The sequence below is a fragment of the Ramularia collo-cygni genome, assembly GCF_900074925.1.
Source record: "Ramularia collo-cygni strain URUG2 genome assembly, contig: RCC_scaffold05, whole genome shotgun sequence".
Taxonomy (NCBI): Eukaryota; Fungi; Ascomycota; class Dothideomycetes; order Mycosphaerellales; family Mycosphaerellaceae; genus Ramularia; species Ramularia collo-cygni.
Window position 1 is genome coordinate 933,439 of NW_019716259.1, and position 16,190 is coordinate 949,628.

General features: G+C 51.2%; 8 protein-coding genes; 2 read left to right on the plus strand and 6 right to left on the minus strand.

The window, feature by feature from the left end:
• Positions 1–1,943: 1,943 nt before the first annotated feature.
• On the minus strand, positions 1,944–3,926 carry RCC_04102 (uncharacterized protein; the record flags this gene model as incomplete). XM_023769379.1 has 4 exons in its annotated part: positions 1,944–2,868; positions 2,924–3,324; positions 3,378–3,598; positions 3,680–3,926. The coding sequence occupies 4 exons, from the start codon at positions 3,924–3,926 to the stop codon at positions 1,944–1,946; spliced, it is 1,794 nt and encodes a 597-aa protein (XP_023625147.1).
• A 490-nt stretch (positions 3,927–4,416) lies between these two features.
• Positions 4,417–5,864, plus strand: RCC_04103 (uncharacterized protein; the record flags this gene model as incomplete). XM_023769380.1 has 2 exons in its annotated part: positions 4,417–4,584; positions 4,632–5,864. 2 exons carry the CDS (start codon positions 4,417–4,419, stop codon positions 5,862–5,864), a joined length of 1,401 nt encoding a protein of 466 aa, XP_023625148.1.
• Positions 5,865–6,162: 298 nt separating this feature from the next.
• On the minus strand, positions 6,163–6,771 carry RCC_04104 (uncharacterized protein; the record flags this gene model as incomplete). Its single annotated transcript, XM_023769381.1, has 1 exon — positions 6,163–6,771. The coding sequence occupies one exon, from the start codon at positions 6,769–6,771 to the stop codon at positions 6,163–6,165; it is 609 nt and encodes a 202-aa protein (XP_023625149.1).
• Positions 6,772–8,417: 1,646 nt separating this feature from the next.
• RCC_04105 (probable TPM2-tropomyosin) lies at positions 8,418–9,099 on the minus strand (the record flags this gene model as incomplete). XM_023769382.1 has 3 exons in its annotated part: positions 8,418–8,580; positions 8,683–8,987; positions 9,082–9,099. 3 exons carry the CDS (start codon positions 9,097–9,099, stop codon positions 8,418–8,420), a joined length of 486 nt encoding a protein of 161 aa, XP_023625150.1.
• A 307-nt stretch (positions 9,100–9,406) lies between these two features.
• Positions 9,407–10,523, plus strand: RCC_04106 (uncharacterized protein; the record flags this gene model as incomplete). XM_023769383.1 has 2 exons in its annotated part: positions 9,407–9,605; positions 9,664–10,523. 2 exons carry the CDS (start codon positions 9,407–9,409, stop codon positions 10,521–10,523), a joined length of 1,059 nt encoding a protein of 352 aa, XP_023625151.1.
• A 342-nt stretch (positions 10,524–10,865) lies between these two features.
• On the minus strand, positions 10,866–11,537 carry RCC_04107 (uncharacterized protein; the record flags this gene model as incomplete). Its single annotated transcript, XM_023769384.1, has 1 exon — positions 10,866–11,537. One exon carries the CDS (start codon positions 11,535–11,537, stop codon positions 10,866–10,868), a length of 672 nt encoding a protein of 223 aa, XP_023625152.1.
• A 468-nt stretch (positions 11,538–12,005) lies between these two features.
• Positions 12,006–14,292, minus strand: RCC_04108 (probable Eukaryotic translation initiation factor 3 subunit B; the record flags this gene model as incomplete). XM_023769385.1 has 2 exons in its annotated part: positions 12,006–12,434; positions 12,487–14,292. The coding sequence occupies 2 exons, from the start codon at positions 14,290–14,292 to the stop codon at positions 12,006–12,008; spliced, it is 2,235 nt and encodes a 744-aa protein (XP_023625153.1).
• A 774-nt stretch (positions 14,293–15,066) lies between these two features.
• On the minus strand, positions 15,067–16,066 carry RCC_04109 (related to UAF30-subunit of RNA polymerase I transcription factor; the record flags this gene model as incomplete). XM_023769386.1 has 3 exons in its annotated part: positions 15,067–15,432; positions 15,486–15,937; positions 16,045–16,066. The coding sequence occupies 3 exons, from the start codon at positions 16,064–16,066 to the stop codon at positions 15,067–15,069; spliced, it is 840 nt and encodes a 279-aa protein (XP_023625154.1).
• Positions 16,067–16,190: the final 124 nt, after the last annotated feature.

The following is a 16,190-nucleotide window of genomic DNA, read 5'->3' on the forward strand; positions in this document are numbered from 1 at the left end:
ACGCTACGGTAATATCCGCATCTATATAATATTCGCTAATRGCCTACTAAAGGAAGTGTAGATAGCTGTCGAATATATTAGCTTCCTTAATATAGCGTCGAATAAACGCTTTTAGAACTAAGAAGGACTATTTAATAGAGTTATAATCCGGCGAGTAAGGAGGTAGGAACTAGAGTTCGATACTAGCCTTAGCGTAGAGGCGTCTAATACGGATATTATAGTACGTAGACGCATTATTAAGGACAATTAGCTATCCTATAGATAATTAAGGAACAACCGTGTCCTTAAGCTAGTTATATAGGACATCGCCGGTAATGCTGCCTTAGTAGATCTCGGTTCCTTCGAGATAACTATCTATTATTATTACTAGTAAGATACTCTATCTCTTACTACGGTCCTATAGTTATTAATCTACGTAGTTAGTGCCCTTCTTAGACTAACCGTACTTGCGCTAACCGTATCGTTCGTTCTATACGCTCTTATCTATATAGTAGATGCGATTAATTAGCTAGCTCTTACGTTTGTTACGCTAGTATATACGGAGCTTATCGTTTTATTAACGTAGTCGCTTCTTTACTGCCTTACGTAACTAGCTAGCCTTATATATAGCCCTATAGATAGTAGGAATAGAAGCCTATATATCGAAGGTGTCGTATAGGAAGTACTACATCTTATCGAGGTAGGCCGTTAGCTATTCTATAAGGTAATTAAGCAACTAAGCAACGAAATATTAACTTAGAAGTAGTACTAGACCTTTAAACATGCTCTTAGGTGTATATAGTTATCCGAATAGGTCTATAGAGGTGCGTATCCGGTAGATAGTTTTACGGTTAATTTTAAGGGCTTCTAATATAGCTACTAGCCCCTTCTCTATATCCTCTAGACGGCGGAGCAACTTATTAAGCTTCGGTAGGGGAAGTTTACTAGGCATTACGGTGATTTTAAGCTATTTAGAGCGTAATTTAAGTGCGTAGTAGTAGTGTTCTGAATTGTTTAATATAGTGGTAATTAATTAAGATAAAAGTGCGGAGGTCCGGAGGTAATAGGGCAAGACACTTAATAAATCCTATAAACCCCTAAATCAAAATAAACCGTTCATCGACCGTTGATACGCAAGCAACGGTTCATCAACCGTTTACACAACTCAACCGTTGTTCTACGGTTTGACACAACACAACCGTTCACACCATTTCAACGGTTACGAGCGGTTTTCTTGACATTGGCTAGCGTCGCGTGGGTTTCCACCAATCAATCAATTAATGCACCTGCACCTGGGCAACGATACAGCATACATTAGAGGTCTCAACTAGGGAGTAGATGTAAAGTATGGTGTACATGTATGTGTAGCATGCATTGATAAATATTACAAGAAGACATAGTCCTTGTCATTCGATCCTGTAATTTGCCAGCGCATTATGTATGGAAGTCTCTATGCTTTGGAGTACCTCCTACAGCCAAGCTGAGGCTACTGTGTCTTCCCTCCAGAACCTTCATCTCAGGTGTGCTGTAAAGCCGGAATGTATACCTCAGACCTACTGTTCTCGCCATGATTTCCAGGCAGTCAAGTACTTGGCTCCTCATCCTCAGGTGAGTGCTTCTTTGCTGTCAGATCCTCTGATCTCTCGCGAAGCTCTATCGTCGACCAAATCAGCAAAAGTTACAAGGGAGAGTAGATGCGACCTACCCTCAATTTCCATCGTGCGGTCTGCTAATGCCTGTATTTCTTCCTTGGTCAAGGTGCGGAGTACGACAACACAGTCTAGGCGCTCCTCGTAGCGTTCGCCGGCTGCATCAAGAGCCTCGGGATTCACTAGTCGACGGTCGATCTTGGTCCAGCGCGCTCCGGGTGGAATTCCTTGCTTCTTCAGAAAGTCAGCATGATCTTGCGGTCGGTGAGGGCCACGTACCTCTTTCGGTGGAGCGACTGGTTCGCGAACATCGTTCTAATCTTCACTGAACTTCGCAGTTGGCTTTTTGAGAATGCCCTTCGGCTTTCTGCTCTCTTGTCTCTCGTGATTTGCTTCATTATCACGGCGCGGGCGACCACCATAATTGTCATAATCAACGTGCACGCGACTTCTTGGCGTGTGAGGTTGTATAACGATGGTCGGTAGTGGGACCGAGTGGAGCGCTTCTCCCGAGTCGTGAACCATGTGTGTCGTATCATCGCTCCGCATTGATCGTTCGTCTTGATACTGCTCTCTTCGACGCCTTTCTCGGTCGAAGTGAACGACTGAGTCATGATGTCCGGATGGTTCCATTCCAATTCGGAGCTGATCCATGCGACGACGATAGTCCTCATCTCCGTCTAGGACAGGCGGCGCAGCCTGTTTGAGTACGGGTTGATGTCCACTGAGAGCCTCCTGAAGACCTTGACTATGTGGCGGGCTGTCTCGCCTTGCTGAACGCTGCTCTGACATTTCACCCTCAAGACTGGGCTGCGATTCCTCTTCCGACCCAACATCCATCTCAGCCTCATCGCTATAAACTCTCGCGGGTAAAGTGTAGCATGCAAGCTCTTCCAAGTGATGACCCACGTGCTTGAACCAAAGCTGTGGTGACCAAGAGGCTTCTTTACATAGTGGACACTGCAAGTCGAACGTCGTCTCATCTGACTTTGCGCAGCTTTCTAGTAAGCCATGCAAGTCCTCCGGCTCGTAGTCACGGTTGTGCGCAAACGAGATGTGTTCCATCAGCGATTCTCGTTCTTTGAAGTCCAGCTTGCAGCCGAGCGGACATGCCCAGAGCTGATGATGAGTCTTCATTGTATGCCTATGGCAATCTCTCCGTCGAGAGAACAGAGTGTTGCCTGTGGCGCATGATTTCTGCAAGCATACGTAAGGAGGCACGTCTTCAAAGACATGCGCTCTGCGGAAAAGTTCAGAATGCCGTCCAAACGTGCATGCGGTTACATCAGACCTACCTCCAAGATTTCTCGTTGTCAACAGAGACTATGCTACAGCATATCTCGCACTGGAATGGATTTCCATCGGTCCCTGCCGCGGGCATACGTGGAGGCCGAAGCTGTGCGACTCCTGACGTTGTAGTGGCGTAGGAAGTCTCACTGTATATCGACTTGGTCTTGGAAGGAGATTGGCCTCTGCCAGTAGCATTGATGTAGCTCCATTGTCCTGGGATGGAGGTAGCTAGCGTGGTCGTCCCATCCTGTTCGTCGGGGTCGGCTGCTTTCTTATCGTAATGATCCTCACGATATCTGATATACTGGCGCCACACGGACATTGCCCGCGCCAGCCGTTCTAAGAGCCATGACTCCGCAGCAGGATACTTGCTCTCCAGATGACGCACATCATATGGGTGATATCCCTAACAGTCTAGGGTCAGTGATGCTTGCATGGAGGATGTTTCGGCGTACGTACAACAGCGGAGCTGGAAAAGGCATCGCGAATACGAGAGTGACCTGCCGGGTTGCGAAGTGTCAACGCGAACCGATACAGCAGATCGACAATATCACGAATGTCCCGTAACGGGTCATTGGCTGGGAGTAAGAGCTGGTCGTCAGGAAGTTCCAGGCTGTCGCCGTCGCTGCCGCTGTCATCCGCTGAATCTTCGGGAGAACTGAAACTCTCGTCTTGCCCGACTGCACATTCCAGTCAGTCCTCTGTTCTCTCGCCCTCGCAACCATTCATTCACTCGAGGTCAATCACTTGCCATCACTCACATCGTCGCAACTCTTCACTGAGGTCTTCCAGGAGGCTCAACACTCTCTTCTTGAGATTCTGCGAGTCACGCAGACGATATTCTAGCGAGCGAGTGCCGGACGCCCTCTGCGCAGAGAGATTGCCCATCCAGATTTTGAATCGGCCATGCTCTTTGAGAAGCTGCTCAAAGACATCGCCGTCTTGTAAGGTGTCGGTCAGCTGCGTAAAGGCTGTCAAACACTGCTGTACACTGTCTGCAATGTCCATGTCGGCGATGGAAAGATCAAGGCAGATGCGAGGGCGTAAGGCAATCTCGGCGAGGTGGAGATCCTCAGCCGCACTATACCTGCAGGTCAATGGAGCTTCGTAGAGGCTACTGCATGGAGGATCACGCTGCAGGCTACCGGTATTCGTGCTTCGTCTCCAACTCTATTCGAGACCTTCTTACTTCTCACCTCCCTCCCAACTGTCAAGCGAATAGCGCATCGCAGAAGCTACCAATACATTGCACGCAGACCATTTGACGCATGCGTTGATGTCCGGCATTGAGGTAGCTGGCCTCGTGCTCGGGGCTATACCGCTTGTTGTTTCCGGTCTAGAACACTATGGCGAGGGCGTGAGACTGATTCGCAAATTCAAGCATTCTTCACGCGAGTTCACGCGACTGAAGAGGATTCTGGAGACCGAGAATGACATATTCTTGAATTCCATCGAGATATTGCTGAAAGATGATGTCTCGGACCAGCTTTTAGCGACCATGCTGAACGATGTCAACAACACAAGTGGATGGAAGGACGCTCGGCTGGATCTTGGTCTGCAGGCTCGTCTCGGTCGATCGTACACTACCTATTTGAGYGCCGTGAAGGCCATGGCACAAGCTGTCAGGGATCTACACGAAGCATTGCAGCTCAATGCTGCCGGCAAGGTGGGCCAGCTCGGCAGTCATATGCCGATGTTCGCTGACATTAGTAGGGTCCGTTTGCTCTGGACCAGTGGTCGATCAAGGATTCATACAAGCGTGCAAGTTTTACCTTCAAGTTTAGCTCCTACATGGATCTCATGGACGAGATCACTGCTCAAAACAAACGTATACACCGCCTCACCCAGCAATCGCACATCCTAGAGCCTCTGCGAGATGCCAAGAGACAAGCGCCAGATCTTGAAAAAGATCGCGAGCAAGCGAGAAGTCTGTTCGAAGCACTACAGAACGGGCTTACAAGCTCTTGTCTAGTCGCACATAAGGCGAGCCTGTACATAAGGCCGGCGAAAGCAGCATCCATTAGGATCATGTTACATCACGACGGGACTCACACAGGGATGACGCAACCGCCATGGCTACTAGAAGAGGCTGAGATTCGAACACTCTCTACCCAGCCCAATCCTACGCATCATCCCAACAAAACTATCCGGATCCAGCTTCCGGACCCCGCCGCGACGTCCAACCCAGCCCTTACACCTACGCAGGCTCGGGAAGTGAAGGATCTCTGTCAAAGCCTCAAAGCATGGCGTAGTACTCAGATCGATCATGACACTTGCTGGGGTTACATTTGCGACAACGTCGGAATGTGCCGGCACGGATTTTTCTCGCCTCGCAAGCCTATTCTGAGCCAACCAGCCGCAACAGCGCTGACTCTGGACAACATCATCAAGCAACAAAGTAAGCGCACATTGAGCCTTCTGCAAAGAAGGAGTCTCGCCTTTGGGCTAGCGGCGGGCATGCTGGGACTGTACGACACACCATGGCTAGGCAAGCAGTGGGGTACAAGCGAGATTCTCTTGTTTGAACWCGCTGGGAACCTTGATGTCGAGAATGTGTTCATCTCGGCGGATGTCGCACCCATCATCCAAACGGCATCTCCGTCCGCACGATCATACTTCCAACCCTGCCAACCTATACGAGAAGAGACAATCTTCGCGCTCGGGATCCTGTTGATTGAGCTTGCTCTCGAATCTTCTTTTGATGAGCTCAAGATCGACGATGATGCAAGGTTCGGTATCGACAATGCGGACTTTACTACAGCAGATCGGCTGATCGACGTTGTATACCACGTCTCTGGACCGCGATATGGAGACGTCGTGCGGAGGTGTATACGATGTGATTTCGATCATCGGGTTACTGATCTTGGGGATGCCAAGTTGCGGAGTAAAGTATATGCTGGAGTTGTCGTGGAGTTGAGACAGGAGGTGGAGAATCTGAAGATGTGAAATCAGGGCTGTATACGACAATAATGCCTTCATGCATGACTCTTCCACATCACAATACACGTCTTGGCTTCAACAAGGATGTAAGGCGGCTCATACTAACCAAGACACCCGATGTGAGATCACCGCTCCAGTAACAAGCACCAACGTCAACTACATGAATTCGTTCGGAAAAAAAAGTTTTCTCAACGTCAAATATTCTATCACAGCCATACTAGCTAGCATACATCGCAATTCACACCATCTCCCAAAGCCAATCTACTTACCCAACTCCACGACATCCCACCGATACATTCCAAAATCACAAATCACACTTCCCCGTCTCCTTTCCATGAACACCACACACAACCATAGAATCATATCCCTCCCCAAAGCACTCCAATTCAACAGCACCACCCGTATCTCCACACACATCCTCCTTCCGTCTTTCTTTCCCATCCGACTTCGACCTCACGGCATCAACCTTTTGATTCTTCTTCATCCACATCCAACCGCAGAAATTGCTTAGTTTCTTCCACCAATTCCAATCTTTCCACGTATACCTTTTATCCTCTCTCTTCGCCTTGGCAAGCACAGTGTCTTGTTGTGGATTGACAGACGCATCTTCCGGGCTATCCGAAACGGTATTCTGACCAACTCCACTTTCGTTGAGGTCTAATTCTGAGATTTCCGAGGTGATGGATCTCGCTCGAGTGAACGGGCTTCTAGAGTCGTCGTGGTTGTTGTTGTTGCTGTTGTTGTTGCTGGTCGTGGTGGTGTCGGGACAGCAGAGCGAGACTCCATGATCTAGAATGTGGGTTGCTGTCCAGATGTATCGGCTCCAGACTGATTTCGAGTGGTAGTAGATTTCGAGACATGCTTGGCAGGGAGTGGTGCGGGTAGAGGAGCGGAGGTACGGTTGGGAATCCATTTTGATTGTGGGAGTGTGTATGCGTCGTTGCGGGATACCCTCTTGTCGTTGGATGTTGATAATGCTATCTTGAAAGTATTTGGAGTTGATTTTAAAATCCTTGGTATGTGGGTGAAGAGAGATGGAGAGAGAGAGACGATGGTAGTGGGAGGATATTCGGATGTGCAAGAGATTCAGGCATGGTTTGCCAGATTTTTCTCAAAGTTGGTTGGTTTCTCTCGCAGCGGTATAATGTTGAACTAACCGTCTTTCGTTCAAAAGGTTACGAAGGATGCGGATGGCTCACTCGTGTTTGATTCCTTGGATCGCCAAGCTTTCAGCTGAAAGTCCATGTCTCGGCACAAGAAATGTCTGAAAACGACTATACTGGTAATTATGTCCACCTGCTCGATACAGTGACTTCCAAGACCATATGTAGAGCGCTCCGTCGTATGTACGGAGGCCTCCCTTGAAAAGGCCGCCACTCACCGTACCCAAAATCTCGCCCACGTAGACTTTCAGGACGTCCCGGACGAATAGAGAACATCTGGCGAAAGTCAGTTCGCATTTTCCACATGTAAAACTATCATCTCCATCTCTTCAACTCAAAACGCTGACCCATACATCCACCACCACCCCCTCCTCCGCGAAAACTCCAGTTAGATCACCACCATGCATTTCAAAAAGTACGCCTCCTCCAACCCAAGCTTCAATCCCTTCACACTGACTCCCCTCCAGATCTTCACACACGGCCAAAAAAACCTTCCCAAAACCATTCGAACGGGAGTACCACTAAGCCAAGCACCGTCTCTACCCGTGTCGAAAGATCCCGCCTCAGCATCCGCTCAACAGTCAGCTCCCGTGCTCGTACCGTCTGCAAGCGATCCTCCACACCGTCCGGAAAGGAATCTTCTCCGCCAGTGCTCGAGTTGGATCCTACGATTTTCGAACCAATGCATTTCGATGCCGCGGACTACTCCTGGGAGTGTGTCTTCTGCAGTGATGGATCAAGGGTGCATGATTCGGTCAATTGCCGTTTGATTAGAACCTAAGGGGATGATTTGTGAAAGGAAATCCTTTGGCGTGGGAGTGTCGCAATTTTGTTGCGATGGAAGCGATCGAGACTGGAATTTGAAGTAGTTGACGAGACGGACTGCGTTCGGGTGTCTTCGATCTAATGAGGAGGAAGGTCGAAACTGTGATGGTATTGGGAGGCGATCTATACTCTACCTTGCCTTCCGTCTTGTCAGTCCTCTTACAAGCCATCTTACAAGTCTCGCCGCTCACACTCGGAATGATGTACGCACATGACGCGCTATGTTCGGATTTCAGAAAAGGTTGACAGTAGTGTTGGGGTATTTTGTGCATGCATGATCGATTTAACAGCTGCCTTTCCACTCGCTTGCCCCATCCATGCTCATGCGTCTATCCGCGTGTCCATCTCCGTGAAAGTGGAAAAGGGTAAAGAAGAAGCACATCCTTCCCGCTTCATCACTTCTTCTTGACCATGGACGCCTTGGGCCGGGCAGCCGAGCCGACTGAAAGCGAAGCCGCGTGCGAGTCTCCAAAGCATCATCATCAGCCACCAAGTCGTCATGAATGCATTGTCGGTGGGGTGAAAAAGGGAGGAAGAGGATGTGCTGGGAGATTGGTGCATTTCAGGAGTTCTAGATGTTACCAATCTCGGCGACAAAGTCATCCAACTCCTTCTTCGTCTCGGCGTATTTCTTGGACATTTCCTCGTACTTGGTCTCCCACTGGTCGCGGGCAGCTTCAAGAGCCTGCACCTTGCGCTCGTAGTGGCCCGCCTTGACGTCCGTTTGGCGAAGCCTATCGTGGGAAATGGTCAGCACATGCCTCACTCCACCCCGTCCATCGCTCATCCACACCACGTTGCTGGGATGGTCATCACTTGCAGCAGGATCGACGTACTTTTCGTTTGTCTCGCGCAGGTTCTTGTCGTTCTCCTCGGCCTCCTCCTCGAGCAGCTGCAGCTTGCGGGTCAAGGCGTCGTTTTGCGTGCCGTGCTGGGCGGATTCGTCGGCGGCATTCTTGGCCTCGCCGTGCATCTTCTCCAGCTTCTCCACCTCCTGCTCGAGCATGCTGTTCTTGTGTTGGAGTGAGGTGATTTCCTGCTCCTTGGACAGGTTCTCCTGCTCCAGTGTCTTGACCTTGGCGCTCAACTCCTCGACCTTGCCTGCGGACTCGTCGGCCTCGATACGGAGGGCATTCATGCGCTGGAGCGGGGGAAATTAGTGCTGAAACGGAGGGGGAAGGGGAGGAGTGGTGAGGGGCAGGGGAGGGGAGGCGGTGGGGAGGGATGGATCGCACCTTCTTGATCTGATCCATGGCTGCCGTGTGTGTGGATGTAGAATGAGGAGTGCAAGCGAGCTGGGGTGTTGTGGGCGATGTTCAGGCGGAACTTTGGAATTGCGTGGCTTGTTTGCTGCGGGTTGGATGCTTCCGTGGTGGAGTTGTCTATTATCTCGTGCAGCTCGTGCCCGCCCACACATTTCAGGGACAGGGTTCAGTTCGCGCCCGCCAATCCCATCACGCTAAGGCCCAAAGCAGTAAGCAACGGTAAACAGAGCTTCGTGCAACATCTCCGTCTCCATCAACACATCTTCCTCGTGTATTTCCACAGCACAGGACAAACATGTTTGCCGCGCGAGCCAACCAAGAGAACGCGATTCATCAACCGCAAAACATCAAATCCCTCGCTCCAAAAACGCCCAGCGGCAAAACTCCATTTCGAGGTGCAGGCAAGAAGGATGGCGACGAGAATGCCCTCCAACTCCCTGGAAAAGCTGGAGCTGGAGGCAAACCCGACCGTAATGCCTTTGTGACGCCAGCCAGTATGCCCGACCAACATCACCCACTCTCCTACACAGCAACATTTGACTGACAGAATAGACCCTCGCACCCGTGCTCCTCTCGGCAACAAAACCACAAACGTCAAAGCCGCTGCTCTCCAACCCACTGTCACGAAGCCTCCTCCAACCAACAGCGCCACCAAGCCCCGTCGTGCCCACCCGAAGATCATAGTTCATGCTTCGACCACAGTCCCGGCCGAGGAGAATGTTCTCGAGCGAGAGATCGAATACATGCCACCTCGAGAAGTCCCCATGAGAGACCATGAACTGGATGATGAGATATTCCCCCATGACCGCGATCTGAGCTATTTGCAAGGAAAGAACCTGACACGAGGATGGTGGGCAGAGTATGCGCCCGAGCCAAAGGAGGATGATGGAGAGTTGAGTGATTTTGGTGAGAAGCTCAAGAAAGCGGAGAAGAAGAGAAAGGAGGCTGCTATGGGCAGCGTCAAGGCGAGGAGTGCTGTCGGTGCACTTTCGAAGAGGACTACCACGGCTACTCCTGTTGGCAGTGTCGCTGGACGGGAGAGGAAGCCACTTGCTGGAATGACGGCGGCAAGGGAGAGAAAAACATCAACTACCGCGCTTGGAAARCCTTCTTCGATGAGAGGTGGACCTGCACCTGGAAATCCACGCTTCACGGCTGCAAGGGTGGCCTCCAACAGTACAATCGGCTACTCCAAAGGTCGGGTCGTCTCGCGCCCTAGACTCCCATCCATGGCGAAGCCAGAGGAGAGGAAGACGACGTTGGACGACTTGTTGACGGGATTTGGAGACCTGAATGTCGATGATGCCGAGGCGGAGGCATTGGGTCTTGGTGGTCACAATGGAGAAGAGATTCAGGATGAGAACGAAGAGGGTGAGGTCTTCCAGCTGGAGGCGTTGAGTGAGGACGTTTGAATGGTGAACAGGACCGGATGCAACTTGCTTTCTTTTGACGCTTTTACGAAACAGAGATACCACGCCAGAGCGGCACTTCATGACGAGGTGRTGTACGATAGGGTTGAGGAGGCGAAGCGGTCATTCATAGATGCTGAATATCATCTTCCGCTTCTGGTCAAGAGTCCCATTTATGATACAGCTAGACTGTACATTTTTGTTCGTGATGAGCGATGAATCATGCTGTGGACCACTTGAGTCCCTCGATCAAATGTCATAGACMTCACGGATCAAGTGCAGGTCATTCTGACCGAAAGCGCAGATTTCGACATTGTGCAGCTCTCTCATCTCAGCAAGCCCAACCTACTCCTCCCTCCTCGCTTTAGCCGCCTTACTATTCTTACTCTTCTGCTTCATCCTCCCCACCGCCCTCTCCGCCTTCGTCTCATATCTAAACTTCGGTTTCTTCTTCTTCTCCTTGCCATCCCATCGAGGCTTTTCCCAAGGTTTCAATTTCCTCGTCTTCAACACCCTCTGCTTCTCCTTCTCCGCTTCCTCCGCCGCCAATTTCTTCGCTAACCCTTCGGCTTCCAATTCATCATCAATATCATCGAGAGTAGATCCCATGGGTTCCACCGTGACGGTGGTGAATTTCTCTTCGTCGACATATTCCTCCTCTTCCTCCCCATCTCCCTCGCCTGCTTGTTCTKTGCCATTTTCTACACCGCCCCATTCGACATCGTCGTCGTCGGAACTATCATCGAGAACATTCGCTCTCATCTTCCTGACTTCTGCATCCACGGCTTCCACATGCGCTTTCAAGTCCTCTTTTCTCTGCTGTCTCAATTGCGCTCGTTCCCTCACACGATCCTCTTTATCGCGTTTGATGGCTTGTTCCCGCGCGGCTTCCTTGCGGGCAGTCTTGCGTTTGCTGAACCCTGAGAGGTATTCTTGCCGCGCTGAAGGGTCGAATGTGAGTTCTTGTGGGATGGATTTTAGAGGGGCGATTCGGCGGCGTTTGGGTGGTGGTGCCATGTTTGCGAGAAGATGTCCAAGAAGTTGTGGAGAGATTGAAATGTTCTTTCGGTTGGATGTTGTCGGTTTGGAGAGTCGATGGGAAATTTTGGGAATGTCGCAAAGAGTGGAGTCTTGAATTTTGGCGGGAGCGGGAGGGGACAAATGCTTATATTGATTGGGACCGGGTTACATTTTCACATGCCATTTGACAGGACGGGGAAGTTAGAGATGTGGATGGGTATGTGGATGAGAGCATATAGCTTGTATACATGCTGGTTATAAAGCTTGCCACTGAAAGTACCATGCGACTCTCAACACAGCCAAAGCTTCATGTTCAATGTCCAGCGAATTTTCGATTTCATGCTCGCTTCACATCTATCAAATCCGGGACAGGTATTGATCCCATCATCATGAATCTCATGAACATCCATCCATCCATGCAATTCGTAGATAACGCCACTCGCCACCAAGATCCTCCATTCCATTTTACTCGATAATCTCCTCGGTCTCCTCCAAAATCTCCTCGAAGATCTCCTCCACAACCTTTGCTCCATCGCCATCGCCCTCCTCCTCGGAGATGACCAACGCCTGTCTCTCCTCTGAAAGCTCCTCCAAGCCTGCATCGTCTCTCTCCTCGATGAGCTGCAGGCTCGTCCGATCGCGCCATGCTAGCCACTCGTCGAGTTTCTGTCTCCGCTCCTCGATGATGGCCTTGTCGGCTGTGCTGCGCTTGGCATTGTCGAGCTCTTCGAATTGCTTGGCGTACTCCTTGAGGTTCTTGCGGATCGTCTTCATCTCCTCTTTGCTGAGGAAACGCTCGGGACGTGGGCGCCAGGTGAATTGCTTGAATTGCTCCGTAGGCTCCTCGCGGAGGAGCTGTCCGGAGAAGTTGTAGAGGTGGTATCCGTTTTCCATCTAAATTTCATGTTAGCATATCAAATGGAGAGGAAGCGTCAAAACAACATACTCTGTGCTTCCACACACTAGCACTGGTTGCGACGAATCGACCGCTGGGATCCCACTCAATGTCAGTCACACCATAATGATCCGCAGTATTCATGAGCTGAAGGTGTGCTGTGAGCTTCTCCTCATTCGGATCGTCTGGAGTGCCCTCAAAGTCGAAATCCCAAAAGTCCAAATCGAAGCTCTGTTGGCTGAGGACAGTGGCAACAACGACAAAGCGACCATTGGGAGCCCAGTGAATCGCGTTGTTGTTCTTCTTGTCGATGGTGCGGATGAGCTTGAAGTTACCGACGCCCTTGGGAACCTTCTCCGGCGCGAAGAAGGAGACAGATGTCTTTGGAGGAACCGCGGAACCAGCTGGAATTTCACCGGTGGTGATCAGGACAAAACGAGCACCCTTGGGTTCCCAGGCAAAGTTGATCACCGTCTCCTTCAAGTTGTCGACAACCTCAACAGGAACACCCTTCTCCTTGATGCGGAAGATTTCCAGGTTAGTGGCGAGCGACTTCTTCGATTTGCTATGTCTATCGACCTTGACACAGACGTATGCTCCCTCGGACTGCCAGTGTAACTTGGCATCGCTGACGTTGAAAAGATTCCGTGTGCGCACAACTTCCTTTGTGGGGACAGTCATCAAACCAACCTTTGCCGGGTTGGATCCAATCTCGGGAGTCCAGTAGCAGAAGAGCTGCTCGTAGTCCTTGATGCCCTCGCGCTGGCAGGTGGCTGGTGACCACTCAAAGTCGACGACGCCCTCAATCTTGATGCTAGTCTTATCGAGGAGGTTCATGCGAGGAAGTTCGTAGACGCTGATGCTTTGACCCTGATTCATGCGCGCGACGTATTTGGCATCCGCTGACCACTTGAATGCCGGCCATTGAATCTTCTTTTTGATCGGGTTGCCTTCGACGTCGACGGATGGGCCAGGCGCATCGAGGGTAACGAATGAACGGAGAGGCTTGCCAGTGGCGACGTCCCAGATGATGTAGTTCTTGCCGTCCTCTTCGATTGAGAGGATGGGGTTGCCCTCATCGACCTGCATGGGTCTGTGCGACCAGGTAGTGATGTAGCGCTCGTCGGGGGAGAAGTCCACGAGGTTGACGCCCGGGTGCATGAAACGCTTCTGTCGCGACCACTTCTCGCCTCCCCACAGCTGCACACCCTGCGCATGCATAGATGTGAGATATGTACCCTTGGGCGACCACTGCACGAAAGACTCGGTCCAATGTTGTCGGTCCACAACTTGATCAGGCTGGCCATCGCGTTCGTTCCAGAAGACGCCAACGTTATCACCACGGTACATGACGAACTGATCGCGGCCGTCCTCATCTCCAAGCCACCAGCGGAGATGTTCCTTCTCCTCGAATTCGTCAATCTTGGGTGGGTTGTAGGTCTCGTCGATTTTGCCCTCACGTCCATAGCGTTCAATATCCGTCAGCTTGTTGACGGACATGGTGTGCTTCTTGTCAAGAGGAGTTGCGTGCAGGGCCTTGACGGCGGCGGCGGCCTGGGCGGGAGTTTCGTATTCGACAAAAGCGTAGCCATCGGTGTTGCCAGTCTCCTCGTTCAGCGGCATGAAAACATTCTCCTCCTTGGTCTTGCCCTGCTTGGTCAAGCTGCGCAACAAGAACTTGACCAGCTTGCCCTTGCTATCGGCGGGCACCTTGGGCAGGCCATCAATCACGATGAATGTGTCCAAACCCTCCTCCATTTGTGTCTCATATTGCTCTCGTAGGTCGGAAAAGTCAATTTCTTCATCGTCATCGTCAAACTCCGTTTCCGGGTCGAGATGCTCGAAGGATGGCGCCATGCTGGGTGGTTGGTGGAGGGGAAATATTATCGGTGCTGAAGTCCAGAGGAGATGTCGCGGGGACCACTTTAGTTTTCTGCGGTGGTGGCTTGGCGGCGAGATTGCCTTTGCGACTTCACCTTGTCCTTCGATGCTCTCGAGTCACGGGAAGTACGTATCTTGTGCTTCGCTTATGCTCTAGAAATGTGAACAACCCTGACGATTAAAGCAGTGCGAAGAGACACGTTGTTCGATGCCGCTATCAAACTACTTTGACAAGGCACTCGTGGTCGCCAATGAATGCGCACATTGTTGGGATGGTTTGACCGCGTCTCGTGCTGAGGACGACTTTCCAGCCACAGTCAGTTCCCGCACTTCTATGGTCAGTCGTTGAGTTCACGGACTACATTTAGCATGTCCCGAGCCACATCCAACGCTGACTCGTGGAGATCGTGTCCATACAAAGTGAAGAGCCTGGCAAGTAAAGCTATAGTGAGCCTTTTGATTACAGCATTATGATGAGCTGGATGGAGTAGATCTGCGTCTCATTCAAGACCATCGCCTCTCTCATAAGCTTTCGTCCCAGCGAGTGCTCCTGCCGCATAGGTTGAATCAAAAGAGTGGCAAAGCTAATCCGCCTCGCAATACCGGAGGACAACGCCGCGCTGTACTTTCTAGCCAGCCACCTCTGTGGCCTCATACGACAAGGATTGAAACCAGATCATCTGCCCATATCTTCAGAACAAGATCTCATGAATCGGTTCCTCCGTCCCAAGCCTCTCGATCGCACCAGGCTCAAGCCTCGCTCCCACCATCCGTCTCGCTCTCCCGCACGGGCTCTGAATCGCCTCCGTTGACATACTGGTTYGTGTCTTCCTCGTCACTCTCCACCACCTTGTCATTCTCAGCCACCTCCCCGCCCACAACCTCGTCAGCAGGTTTCAAATGCTGCACCAGTAACTTGTTCATCGTGAACATGTGCACACTGTCCCCCTTGAACACCTTGCGCATCGCGTCATCGCAGAAGATCTGTCGTCTATCGGCAGGGTTCTGTAAGTCGCGTTCTTTGACATATGCCCAGATCTTCTTGACAGTTTGCGGACGGGAGAGCTGGGATTCGCCGAGCATTTCTGCAAGGGCTGGGGAGAGGTTCATGGGTTTCTGAACAGTAGATTAGCACATGGCTCCATCACGCCTCAGCTGACAATACTCACGTGAAACCCTCCCTTCTTCTCCTTCTCCGGCTTTTCTGACCCACTGACTCCTTCCAAATCGCTGTCGTCCTCCCCAGTAACCTTGGCAGAACTCTTCTTCTTCTTCTTGACCACTGAACCCTTCTTCAAGGGCGCCTTCTTGGTCCTTCCTCCACCTCTTGTAGCCCGTGCGTTGTTCTGTGTGTCAAACTCCGCCTGCAACCTTGCGGCAATCTGCTCATCCGTCTCCTCTGCTGGCTTGCTCTTCTTGACCTTCTTCTTGGGCGCAGGGGAATCTTCCAATGCGGGTGACTTTCTCTTGGAGACCGTAGAGCTTGCTTTCGCGGCGTTTTGCACTTTGTCAAAGCGCTCCATAATGAGTGCCGTTATGGCGGCTTTGTGCGGAGCGAGGTCGTGGGAGACTTGTTCTTGGAGACCTTTGCGAATGCGTTTGGCGGATATTGTATTGAGATCTGAGGCGGCGAGGATAGAGTCGATTATGGAAGTGTAGRTCTCGSKSKKSGSMGYRKSMWYWRRAAMWRWWAGGGGATTCTTGCCATGCATGCATTGCTATACATACGGATCACGTCGGCGTCGGCCATGGTGTCGGATGCTGCGAGAGAAGCAGCTGCAGGTTGAAGAAGGCGGCAGAGAGCTTTGCGCGCAATGTTTGGGCAAGCAATGAAACAATGCGGTGCTGAGACAAGTGAAGTCGGCCAGTGTCGG